General features: G+C 49.3%; 4 protein-coding genes across 4 annotated transcripts; 1 reads left to right on the top strand and 3 right to left on the bottom strand.

The window, feature by feature from the left end:
- Window positions 1-360: 360 nt before the first annotated feature.
- BP5553_00007 (uncharacterized protein) lies at window positions 361-1632 on the top strand (the record flags this gene model as incomplete). The annotated part of the gene is made up of 1 exon (XM_032008630.1): window positions 361-1632. One exon carries the CDS (start codon window positions 361-363, stop codon window positions 1630-1632), a length of 1272 nt encoding a protein of 423 aa, XP_031872684.1.
- Window positions 1633-2450: 818 nt separating this feature from the next.
- Window positions 2451-6279, bottom strand: BP5553_00008 (uncharacterized protein; the record flags this gene model as incomplete). The annotated part of the gene is made up of 3 exons (XM_032008631.1): window positions 2451-4377; window positions 4407-5974; window positions 6052-6279. 3 exons carry the CDS (start codon window positions 6277-6279, stop codon window positions 2451-2453), a joined length of 3723 nt encoding a protein of 1240 aa, XP_031872685.1.
- A 655-nt stretch (window positions 6280-6934) lies between these two features.
- BP5553_00009 (Cytochrome c1 heme protein) lies at window positions 6935-8402 on the bottom strand (the record flags this gene model as incomplete). Its single annotated transcript, XM_032008632.1, has 4 exons — window positions 6935-7622; window positions 7669-7731; window positions 7867-8027; window positions 8151-8402. 4 exons carry the CDS (start codon window positions 8400-8402, stop codon window positions 6935-6937), a joined length of 1164 nt encoding a protein of 387 aa, XP_031872686.1.
- Window positions 8403-8645: 243 nt separating this feature from the next.
- Window positions 8646-11967, bottom strand: BP5553_00010 (uncharacterized protein; the record flags this gene model as incomplete). Its single annotated transcript, XM_032008633.1, has 7 exons — window positions 8646-8809; window positions 8863-9765; window positions 9818-9875; window positions 9958-9983; window positions 10577-10639; window positions 10694-11835; window positions 11906-11967. 7 exons carry the CDS (start codon window positions 11965-11967, stop codon window positions 8646-8648), a joined length of 2418 nt encoding a protein of 805 aa, XP_031872687.1.
- Between the last annotated feature and the right edge of the window lie 828 nt (window positions 11968-12795).

Here is a 12795-nt window from a genome sequence, read left to right on the forward strand (position 1 = left end):
CCTGATCGTCGCGGGAGCCTGCATCGCAACAAAGCATGCTGCTGTTTTGTGCATCTTCTTGTGGCGATCATGTCTTCATTTGCTGCTGAAAAATGGTACTTTGTATTAACAGCTGCATCGATGTGTTTCTTTGTAAGATACTGGCAAAGTTGTCAATCTTGTCTTTTGGTGCTGTCGCAATAGCGTACAAACAGCTAGCCAAGAGAGGTCGGGTTGCTATATATTCCAACTTCTGTCATCTACTAAATTATCCCCTGCACCTTTCAAGTACACTATCAAATATACTAGGCGTCGATAACTCGTACGCCGATACCCATCTGTCTCCATCTATAAACCAACACGCTCACTTGCTTCTTGATGATGGCGGACACAACTTCTGCTGAGCATATTGATGAAAATGTCTCTCCATTTTCCTCGGAGGAGTCGCCAAACATGTCAGACAATGGAAACAGCAGCGCCAGCGATGACCCTCTCGACCACTTCCATGAACTTGCCGGCACCATCATGGACCAACTTGGCAGCATTGGATCAACCATCAGCAAGGTGGTGGAGAAAGCAACTACGCTCGACGATACCTTGAACCAAATCATTTCCTCGATCGAAGAAACCCAATCCAAAATCCTGGAGAGCATCGCCCGCGTACAGGATGATTCTGGGTCTAAATGCACCTGCTCCAACAGCAACGCCATACTCGCAGAAGCAATAGGTCATATTGTTAGCCACCTGGAGCAACTGTCTCTATCCAAATACGCTCGCAAAGACAACACCGCCTCATGCGCCACCCCAATCACAGCACCCCGAGAGAGCCGCTCCATCCAGGAGCAAAGTTCCATATCCACGAAACATTTCAATAGAACCCATCCCCCGTTCATTAGGGAGGAGGCCATAACCCTAAGGGACCATCCTGAGGAAGCTCATGAGAACTGGTCAACTACTGGTCAGTGTTCCTCTCCAATCGTACCGCGGATCCGTGAAGAATCGTCGAGTAAGGCTCGAAGGACGCAAGTGGGACCAGCAATTGCAAGCCAGAACAATCCGGTAGATCAGCTTGCCCACGCTCGACGCCTGATAGCGCATCTCATCCCACGTAGGGGTCGACTTTCGTTACGTCCAGATGATCTAGTTAATGGCGTAATAGTTAACGGATTCGGCCCCCTCCTCCCTAGAGGAGAGGCAATGCAAACAGGCCCAACGGCTCTCCTTAGGCAACATCCAAGTCGTCAGGAGCAGCCGAACCTGGCTATGGGCTCTCCTTCAGCTAACGTGTTCCAGCCACCTCCCACCATAAGTGGGCAAACGAGAACTGTGGGCTTTAGAAGGGCCCACCGTACGCACCCTCGACCTGCTCCAATATACGAATTAAGCCCCGACACTATCGTACCTCCTATCTCAGGACCAAGGAACTCGTCTTCAACCGAGATCAATGCCGCTACGAACGCCCAGAGTCCCGTTGGCCAGGAACAGACGCAACTTCATACTCCAGGTGGCACCAGCAATACTGCGCAAGACCGAGCAGCACCTATTCATGACGATAACAATTCCCGCCCTGCCAGCGCCAATTCGATCGATAGCAGGCGCGGTTGGCCTTTCTTTGGCCGGAGGAGCAAGAAGCGCGATTGTCAAATTCAATGAATGTTCACCACTTGAACAAGCACCCTCTTCAACTCTCCCAGTAAGCCACCCGGCCCTACTTTATCCAGCTCTTGGAACGGTCACAAACCATGTATTAACTCATGAAACTAGACCTAGTCTACAACTACCCAGGTACTGAAAGGATGATTTGATTTTGGCTCCGTTTCACATTTGCATTATTCCCCCGGTATTATTTTGCGGTACAATTACTTTTTGTCTTGAATCTGTGGTTTGACATTTATGCTCGGACGACTTCCATTGAGCTGGTGAATGCGTTCTGTTTAGAAACCAGGGGGAACGGATGGCTGGAGTCGGGATGTGGGAGGATTGTTGAATGTTATGTTTGTTTTCAAAGTTTAGATTTTCTTTTATGATTTTCTCAAGTATGAGGGGAGGAATGAACTTTCTTCTCAACCCGGTAATTAGAACGGCTATTTGTTTCACTTTATCCTAGCCTTAAAGCGTGGCGAGAAGTAAATCATTGCCAAGTGAAACTTATATTTCGAGTTTATTGTATTATTATTCGCCACCCGATATAAGTCGACATACGGAGTAATTGGAATTCCTGTATCTTTCAGCTTGCATAAATTATTTACCCAAAGCCCCTGCTATACCAATGGCCCTTTTTAGGTCAGAGCTGCATTGTGGTAAGGGAATAAACGGTAGAGGGCATCAACGATTACGGCGAGGAAGGACATAAGCTCTTAACAAGTATGTTGGTATTTTAGTGCCTATCATCTAGCCAGCATTTATTCACGTCTACATATCTATTCTAGGGGGTATACAAGCGCAAAACACACTATCCTAATCATTTCTCCTCAGATCTCCCAATCCATATCCTCCGTCTCAGTCAGCTCCCCCTTGCCCTTAACATCATCCTTCATAGGACCAACATCATGGTTCAGGGGTTCTCCAATACCCGCTCCACTGCCACTATCCTCCCCCTCCATAATGATTCTCATCCCGCCAAAATCATCCCACGCAATTCGCCCTTCAATAGCAGCACTCATCAACTCCTTACCCGCAACCTCCTTCTCCCCTGTGAATGGATCCCACTCAAACCCCTCCTTAAGCCACATCCACCTCAGGTATGCTCGGAGCTCCTTATCTTCCGGCAGAACTCTCATCCACTCCGGCTGAAAGCACTCCTCGGTATTACCTTCCCCATTCCAATCCTTAGCCTTCCCTCTCAGGGCATCGCGGCAGAAAATCCGCCACGAATCAATGGCATAGGGGCCTTGAGTCATGTGACCTATTTCCCAAGCTTCGCGTTCATCGTCATCAGCCAGGATCTCACCGTTTTTGATATCACGACCGGACTCCTTTGTTGGGTAGCCGCGAACTGCGTACCGGCGGCCTTTTTTCGGTGGGTCTTCGAGCCAAAATTTTGCGTACGTTTGGTAGGTCGCTGCGCGTTGGTTTTGCAGGCCGAGATGGCGAATTATAGGGACTATATCTTCTTTTCCCGCAGACACGAGGGATTCAGGGGTTGGGTATTTGGTCAGTAGTTCGTAGAAGACGGGTATGGCATCTTTGCCTTTGGTGCGGTTGAGGAAGGTAACAGCTATGAGGAGACGGAAAGGGTCGTGGGCGAGCTTTTCTTGAATAAGTCCGAAGTGTGGAGAAGATAAGGGCGGGAATGGGATGCATGACACGATGCCTCCTGGAGAGCGCCTCTTGGGAGTTTCTGATTTCAAGTCGCCCTTCTTCTTCGGAGTCGTGGGAGTAGACTTTGGCGTTCTTTCGGATATGTCTTCACTTCCTTGGGCAGCTTTAGATGTAGCTCTCTTCGGCTGAGAGATGACGGGGGCCGTGAAGTATGGGGATTTCTTTGATGCCCGTTTCGCTTTTACCTTCTTCTCTAGCTTTATGAAACTGCCATTCTCGGGCCCGCCATCTTCTACCAAGTTCTGCGTTTTCGAGATAGGCGACTCCTCATCGAAGATGGGCCTATTGGGTGTGGCTGAAGAATCTGCTTGTAATATACGGTCGTCGAAGGCATTCACTGACATGTCTGCTTCAGCGCCCTCCACCTTGAGTGGGCTGCCAGTTGAAGCATCTACTGACGGCCTTTTGGTACTCTCAGTAGGGGTGATAACAAGACCCTTGGCGGAGAAGCGCCCGTTGCTATCTCTCCTAACCGCACGAGATTTCTTTCCTGACATATGCGACGGATCTAGCCATTTTTCAAGTTTAGGCTTAGCCTCCTCAGCTGGACTATTAAGTATGATCTCTAATATGGACTTTTGCTGGATCTTTGGTGCAGGTGTTCGAGGTAGTGGCTGCGAGCTGGGAGAAGATTTAGAAAGTCTCTGTATCTTGGGGGAATTCTGGGTAAAATAACCGGCCTCAGGAGCGCTGCGTTGGGAGGCGGACGAGGTCCGTCGCCGAGGCGTTGGAGTTATTGGAGATTCATTAAGCTCATCCCCAGTCTGGTCATTACCCATAGAATTATACAGAGGGTTGTTGCCAATGGAGCGATTACCGACAGTTTGCTTATCATGTTGAACCCCTTCAGTCGCCCGAGGTTCATTGGGTTGCAAGGTGTCATTTCGGTCGATAGAGCCCACCACCTCTGAATGGGTATGGGCATCGACCATTTCCTGAGAAGCTGGAGCATTTGAGCTTCTAACATCTTCACTAATATCAATATTTCCGCTGCTGTCATCCATCGTCGTGTCGGGCATGGCAGGTCCCCCGACGATTCCATTATCTTGATATGTAACATGTGCTTCCAGGCAATGACTACCACTCGCAGAGCCCTGGCCGTCTACGAGTGGTTGGCTTTTAATTCCTGGCTCGCAGGCTTAGGGTCAATATCCATCCGTGTAGGCTCTGAAGCAGTTGTCTTTCTTATGCCCTTCACCGTCCGACTTAGAGCTATCTCAGCCGCGATAGATGAAGCAAGCTTATTCTCCGTACTTTGGACAGAATCTCTGGCTTCGGAATCATTGGTAGCACAAGTGGCAGAGGATTTCTCAGTAGTTAGAGCGTTGCTGGTCTCAGTACTGTCCGCATTCACCTTCTCGCCACCGTCAATAGCCACGCCAAGCGCACCAGGCTGCTCACGCAGACGGTTATGGTTCCGCTGCCTCGCTCTCTCCCTCTTCGCAGCCCTCTTATTGCTTTTCTCCGGAATCTTTGCAGCCTCCGTAGCATTCAAGCTTCTAGCCTTCTCTCCTTCTCCCTTAGCCTTATTTTGAGCATTTTTCGTTTGATTTCTCGCCACGTTTTGCTCCACGGCTTTCTTAACCACACCACCGATATTCGCGGCTTGGATGGCCCGGTTGGTCTCCCGCAGCATGTCAACGATTTCTTTCGGGAGCCCAGCCATCGAAGCAAGCTTCTTTGTTGCCTCTCCTGCTTCAACTAGGGACTGAGCTCTTCGTTGTGCTTTCTTTCCCTGGGGTTGTTGTACCTGTTTATCTTTTGTAGCGTTCTCCTTGGAAGCAATTTGCTTAGCCGGTTGCTTCTTCACTGGTGAGGGCGAAAAGTACTCCGAAGTTGTCAGTCCCTTGGAAGGTTTCTTTTTCTCCTGCTTCTCTACTTTTTGGGGTTTTTGCTTCTCCGTTGTAGAAAGAGTTCCGCTGCCGTTGATATTGGCATCGCCAGTTGCTGGTTGTATGTGCGATTTTTTTTGAGACGCAGGCGTTGAACCCATAGCAACGGCGGGCACCGGTACTATGACATCCCCTAAAGTCTTTTGGTTGTGCTCCGACTTCTGTACCACGCCTCCAGGGAGTATGGCATTTTTTTTCTTCTTTTGTATTCCGGGATCATCCGGAGCGAAGGTAAGAACTGGTTCCAGACCCTCAACAACGTCGACCTCCATGGCTCCGCTGTTATCGTCCTTATACCAAACCTTAGCTTCCTGAAGTTTAGGCGGTGCTTCGTTGATCTTTGCCTTTGGGGACTCCAAATCTCTCTCTATTATCCTCTGCTTTTTCGACTTCCTCTTCGTCAATTTCGTTGGAGGTTCACATGCGAACTGAGTTTGCATAATACTCACAATCTCACCAACTCGGCTTGCTGCGGCTGCTACGGCATGTCCCAAATCCACGTTGTTCCTGGCATTCACGGTTTCCGCAAGAGCCATATCTTTGGTATCTAGTGTACCATCCTCAGCGTCATCATCTCGCTTTCTCTTCATCTTTGTATTCCCAACTAATTGTATGAGTTCTTCTTTTGGCGCGACTTTGAGCAGTTCCAGTAGAAATTCTTTCTGCGAGGGATCGACGTCGTATTCTTCGAAAGCATCGTCTTCTGTGGCTTGCGACTTGCCGGATGGCTTGGGGTGCATGCCACTCTTGTTCTTCTTAGCATTGATAGGCGTCTGTGGTAGCTGAAATAATTAACCCCTCATTCCTTCACATCTTTCCCGTATAAACCCCTCTGTTCAAAGCCGAATCTCTCACTCACCACTTTCACTAGCTTCATATTCTCCTTCTTAGCAGCAGGCTCGTCGCTTGATAAACCTTCCTTCCCCTGCGCAGCCAAACCCGTCCGCCCTCCTTTCGGCGTCACCTGTCCAGTGCCCCCCTGCTGTCTCGACTTGGAAGCTTTCCTCTGGTTTCCAACTCCATTACTTCCAATGCCGCTGCTACTAGCCTTAGCCGCATGCGGTTTCACCCCATTGCTAACCTCCATATCACTAATTGGGGTTCTCCCTACCCCACTATCATTCGCGTTTTTGTGCCGACTTTTCGTGTACGAAGGGGGGGTTTGCGGTTGGTTTGCGCGGGAGGAGGTTCGCGGTTGATTGGGAAAATGACTGTAGATGAGAATGTGCAGATATTTCCTTGTAGAAATTGTGAGTGGTAACGAGAGTAATTCTAGAGAGAAAGCCTGCAGAATGATTGTTTGCGATGTGTGAGCGAAAGTGAAGCTCAATATATTTTTTACTTAGCGAAACAGAGACGTTCACGATAAGGGTCAAGGTGCACTTATCGCTCGGCAAGCTTGCTTTCCAAGCGTCCCGAGTCCGAGTCCGACTCCCGAGGCCAAAGCAAGGAAGCTCGGGTGCAAGCCGGACTCTACGAAGTACTTGTACAAAGCGTTGGTCACGAAGGAGGGTTACTGACTGAAGAGGTGATTTCAAAATATTGACACAAGTCTAAAATCTCACTATCACCACGCTGCGGGTTTAAAGTGCTCGAGAGGAAAGCTCCTAAACCGGAGTGTTCTACCCCATCCGCCCCTTTATACAAACACATATCTCCATTCAGCATCTAATGAGACTAGTAGCACAATTGTTTCCATCATCCCGTCCCCATGTCTGACAAAAGAAAGCCCAATTCATCGTCTAATGACCACGGCCAGTTGGGGGTTTGCTAGTGGCGTATGGTGGGTTGTAAACGATCTTCCTCGTCTTAATAGGAGACCACTTGTATCGCTTGACCCACACGCTGATTGCCAACAAGACGGAAGTGACAACCAAAACCTTGATGCCCATCTTCTTCCGTTGGTCCATTTCCGGCTCTGCGGCCCAGTTCAAGAACTCAGTTACATCCTTCGCCATCTGTGAGGTGGTAGCCGGGGTTCCATCTTCGTATTCGACCAGCTCATTGTAGAGAACACGAGCCATGGCGATGCCGGTGCCGGGGAAGTAGGGGTTGAAGTTGAGGCCCTCTGGAACGACGGCGCCCGCGGGTGGCTCCTCGGGGTATCCGGTTAACAAGTTGAAGATATAATCGCAACCGCCATGGCGAGCCTTGACAATCAAGCTGAGATCGGGAGGAAGAGCACCATTGTTTGCAGCACGGGCAGCCTCATCGTTCTTATACGGGCTTGGGAGGTAGTCAGCGAGCTTTCCTGGTCGCTTCTCAATTTCCCCCTCATCGTTGGGGTCGGCATCGTATTCGTTCTCTTCGGCCATGGCTTTGGCTTCATCGACAGTGTGAGTAACACCAACTAATGTTCTGTATGGGATCCGGCTAAGGGAGTGGCAGGATGCGCAAACTTCCTGATAGACTTGGAAACCTCGACGAAGGCTGCTCCTGTTAGTTGAAGATCGGTTTTGGAGACTGGGCTGCTTACGCTTGATGATCGAAAGTCTTCACCCATTTTGCGTGGACCCATGGGTATTTTGTAGGGTGAAGGCTATTATTTAAGAGTCAGCCACCGATGCGGATTCATAGGATGAGTCGTCCTCGATCAGCCCTTGATGATGGTCCCACTTTCCAAGCTCGAGGGAGCACCACCGAGGGCGTCGAGGATTTCAACGGAGTATCTCACCCTTCTTCTGCGGGAGTCATCGCATGTAATTCGGGGCCGTATAGATGGTAGTACCAGGCCATTGACCCAACAGCTACCGCTGTAGCCGCAGAACCAGCCATATTCAATTTGAAGGGAGACGCAGCGTCCGCGGTCGACGAGCTTGAGGAGGAGGCAGTCCGCTGGAGAGAACATCGTCAGCACTCAATGGTGTTCCCATGATCTCAATCAAAGTTTTCGGGAGCTCCAGAGCCAATCCCAGAAGTTTGCAGTTGGGGCTGGGTGTTGACGGGTGGTGATCGTACCTTGGTAGTGTTAACGGCGCCATTCCGAACAGCTCCGAACGCGCGCGTTGAGCGCAGACATGACCTAGCCAACATATTCAGCACGGAATGCCTCAGCTGGAGATCAATTTGCGGGAGGTACGGCAGCTCAATTGAGTGGTAGAATGAGTGTCTGATGATGGTGCAGCCGACATCGAGAGTCGTTACGAATTTGATTCGGGACTTCTTTGGCTCGCTAAGCATCGCAATTGATTGGCTGTTCGGCTGGTTCATGGGGTATCACGTGCAATGTAATTATTCTAGCCGTACAGTAGAAACCACCGGCATAACAAATCCGAGAAGTATAACGTCATTGTAATATTGTGAAATTGGTGTTTTGCAGTGTTTAGTAAGATTCTATAGGTAAGGGATTGAATATTTTATCTCGAACAATGCCCGCAAAGCTTTTTTTTTACCTCGCTGAATATCAAAATCATAACGACGTATCTCCATTACCCTCAGAATAACAAAAGTTCCTCAAGACTGACTATTAGTACTCTTCAACACTTCCCTACGCTGCTGGATAGCTTTGGCAAGCCCCTCCAACACAGATTCCGTGTCCTCCCACCCAATGCAAGCATCCGTGATACTGACGCCATATTTCAGACCAGCCTTACCCTCCGGAGGAACCTTCTGGGCACCTACAGAAACAATTAGTATAAAATCCAACCACAAAATTAGCCGGTATACTGACCCTCGTTTATATTACTCTCAATCATAACGCCCATAATAGCTTCCTCGCCCTTGGAAATCTGCTCAGCCAACGTCGCCGCAACCTTGGGTTGATTCTTATGGTTCTTCAACGAATTACCATGACTGCAATCAACCATGAGCCGACCATTAACACCACTCTTCGCCAACGCAGCCTTGGCCTCCTTGATACTCTCGGCATCGTAGTTTGTGCCCTTTGTGCCACCCCTCAGAATGACAAAGCAGTCCTCATTACCCACAGTTCCTACAATAGCGACCACGCCTGGTTTTGTGACAGACAAGAAATGATGAGGATGTTTCACAGCTCCAATGGCATCAATAGCCACCCCAAGGGTACCATCTGTACCATTTTTGAAGCCCACCGGGAAACTCAGCCCGCTGGCTAACTCCCTATGCAATTGAGACTCCGTGGTTCTAGCACCCACTGCACCCACACTTAGCACGTCGGCCAAAAACTGCGGGGAAATCGTATCCAACATCTCGCTCGCAAGTGGCATCCCCTTCGATGTCAGATCCACGAACAATTGCCTACTCAATCTCAGCCCCTTGTTAATCTGGAAACTACCATCGATATCAGGATCGTTGATCAGCCCCTTCCATCCAACTGTCGTGCGCGGCTTCTCGAGGTAGGATCGCATGACTATTAGGAGGTCATCTGCGTATTTTTGTTTTAGGGCGACGAGTCTATCGCAGTATGCGAGAGCGGCCTCGGGATCGTGGATTGAGCATGGTCCAATGATGACTAGTAGCCGGTTCTTGGGGTCTTTGCCATTGACGATCGCGACGGTTTCGTTGCGTCCATTCAGAACGGTTTCTTTGGATTTCGGGGTTTGGGGAATTTCATGTTGGAGGAGGTTCGGCGGCGTCAATGGGTTGTAACCTCGAACTATAGAAAATGTTCAGCGCATACTTTTAGAGGGAGGAGATTAGGGGCATACTTCGCCAGTCTTCTGTATCTGCTGAGTTGCCCAAATTGGGGTTTTCAATATGGTATGTCTGTGAGTGAGTCAGTCAGAGGCGACTCTTTGAACTCTTGGCTCAAGCAGCTCTCCAAGCGCAATTGAAAGGTTGTACATACAGGAGCCATGACCAATTGATTTATATCTGCAAGAATTAAAGTTTTGGTGAAGGCAAATCAGGTGGTTGTTGAAAGAGCTGTGTTTTGTTGTGTTTTGTTGTGTTCTTGCTTAATGGTAAGATTTCTTGTGGCGGGGTGATGACCAGGATGACTCTCTCCGTAAAACAAAAGTTCATCGGCCGCTGGCGAGACCAATCACATGTTCCGATTACCATCGGTGTACCAAATTTCGGATCCAGACACACCGAGCGGCAATATCACCCCATAGCATCCAAAAGCAGCATATATGCAATTGAATGTATATAACCTTGCATTCCGGTCTATGGACTCATGCATACAAGAGTAACACAATGGCGCTTAGTACTACGCCGAGGTTCTTAAAAATTTGGCATGGGAGTTCACTAGAAGTTGCTTCGTTTTTTACATCCATATCCAAATAACATAATGAACACCTTGCATTTAATGGGGTTAAACAGACTCATTATATATTCATCATTCCGTGCATGTGGTAGTTGTGGTTTGCCTGCATGAGCATCTACTAATATCCACCTTCTCCACTGCCTCTAAACCGCGCCGAAAAGCAACACGACATTAGAACATCCATTATAATTCATCTAACACGCATCTGCGCGTGCAACCAAATCAGGGATATCATCCACTGACTTTCGCCCCTCTAGAATATCTGCTTGAATGTCAGTTGAATCCCTCATTATTGGAGAAACGGGGAAGTACTAACCATAGATAGCTTTAAACAACGGGTATTCATCTTCCCTTCCCTTCGACTTCAAAAACGAATTAACTTCCTTAGCAGTGCTAGTTCCCTGTAGCTTCTGCCCATTTAGTTCGGTCTTTTCAACCTCATCCACACTCACACCCCTCTCCACGGCCATCTTTGCACATTTGAAGTTTCGGCCTCCGCTGCAACTGGTGATCAAATCCGCAACGCCACAACTCTCTTCGAGGAAGGTTCCTGAATTGACTGAGTGTCCAAAGAATTCCTTGCCAAACTGGACCATCTCCAGTAAGCCCACACGCATAACGGCAGCCTTGGCATTATCACCCCAGCCTCGTCCGTCGACGAAGCCAGCGGCCAGCGCAACGATATTCTTCAACGCACCGCCGAGAGATACACCCGCGACGTCTGAGACCAGTCGGACGTGGAAGTACGGTCTATGGAATAAGGTCTTGAAAACAGCGTGATCGAGGGCGGGGTAACCGCCTGGAACGGGCACCAGCCTCGCCTTGGTCACACGTCCTCGGGCATCTTTCTGTTTGGCATCCGTATCTGTGACTGTGAGGTTGATTTGCGAGCTGGTAGGAGAAGGTCCCGCTGGCGTCCCGGCCCGTGAATCAATCACCGGGGGGTCGTATGCGATAGTAGTCTCCGACCACTTCTCAGCTGCGATTTCGCTGGCAATATTTGCTCCTGATAAAGCACCACAGTAGATACCGAGGCCTTCACCAATCCATTCGCTGAACAAACTAATCTCCGTCTCCGTTACGTTCACACCCTTTATGCAGGAGATTCCTCGGGCGAAGGGGAGGATGTTGCCTTCTAATTGTTTCGATATGCGACCGATGAACTGATGAGGGAGATTGAAAACGAGAATGGTAGAGTCTTTGACGGCGTCGACAACGGATGGATTCGCAATAACGTTCTTCGGAAGGGCAATGTTGGGAAGGTATTTGACGTTCTCGTGGCACTTGTTGATTACTGTTGACAGCTTCTGCGGTCCGTCGCCCACCGAGGCATCATAGTGTTTAGAGTCCTTTGCTATGGTAACCTCTTCCTCGAAAACCCACATCTGCACATTCTCCTCGAAAAGGTGGGGATGGGCCTTTGTGTTTTCGGCGACGATTTTGGCAATTGTCGAGCCCCTACGAAAGTTAGAGAGCTTCCATGAATAGAGAAGCAGAAGTAGAAGCATGAGCAGAAGTAAAACCGTACCAGTTTCCAGATCCCACCACAGTCACCTTGTGCTTCTTTGTTGGCGCACCGAGAGTAGCCATGTTGGCGCTGTGACGTTGAGGTATCGCTGGAGGCAGGTGGCGGTACGTCTGAGAAAGGCGTCTGGCGGCGTGGCTTGGGCTTGGTGCAAGCCGTGTAGGGAGGATCATAAGACTATGATAGAGCCAGGCTATACAAATATAAGGAGAGAGGAGATTGGAGAAGAGAGAGACAGGAAGGGCTTGACCAAAAGAGAGGAATGTCAAGGAAGAAAACGGTTGGATTGAGACATCGTGAAGAAAGTCGGGCTTCCCAATGCTTTTTGTGTCTTTCGAGCCCTCGACGCCTTTTCAACGGGTTGCCGCGGCGTTGGGGCCGAGCACGTGCAGGGGCAGCTTTCACCGCCCGCCCGGGGAGGACGAGGGGCAAATACAGCGACAACGGCGTTCTCCGTGGAGAGATATAGATAAGACAGTACCTAGGCACTCTAAATGTTGGAAAGTATATACTTACCTAGGTAGAAACATAGGTACAAATAATGGGGCATTCACATGGGAATGAGAGCCTGTGCAACCACCGGCGTATTGAATAGTCTCTTTTAGGTACTCGGTCTATCAAGCCTGCCGAGCTATTCGACTTGGCTATCCAAAGCCTCCGATGAACTATTAGACGCCTAATAATAGCTACCAACCTAACTACTGCTGTGGTACGTAACTTATAAGGTCCCGTTGCGGTCCAGACCAGCAGTCCGCGTTCCTTGGCAGTTGTATACCCAATGATCCCAATCGACTCAGTTGGTTAGAATTTTGGCTTGTCGGTATCGCCGATTGCAAAGATTGTAAGGGGTTGGCTTTGGTTAGCGAGGTTAACAAGCCACAGTAAACAACCCT

This window comes from Venustampulla echinocandica, assembly GCF_003357145.1.
Source record: "Venustampulla echinocandica strain BP 5553 chromosome Unknown scaffold_0, whole genome shotgun sequence".
NCBI classification, from domain to species: domain Eukaryota; kingdom Fungi; phylum Ascomycota; class Leotiomycetes; order Helotiales; family Pleuroascaceae; genus Venustampulla; species Venustampulla echinocandica.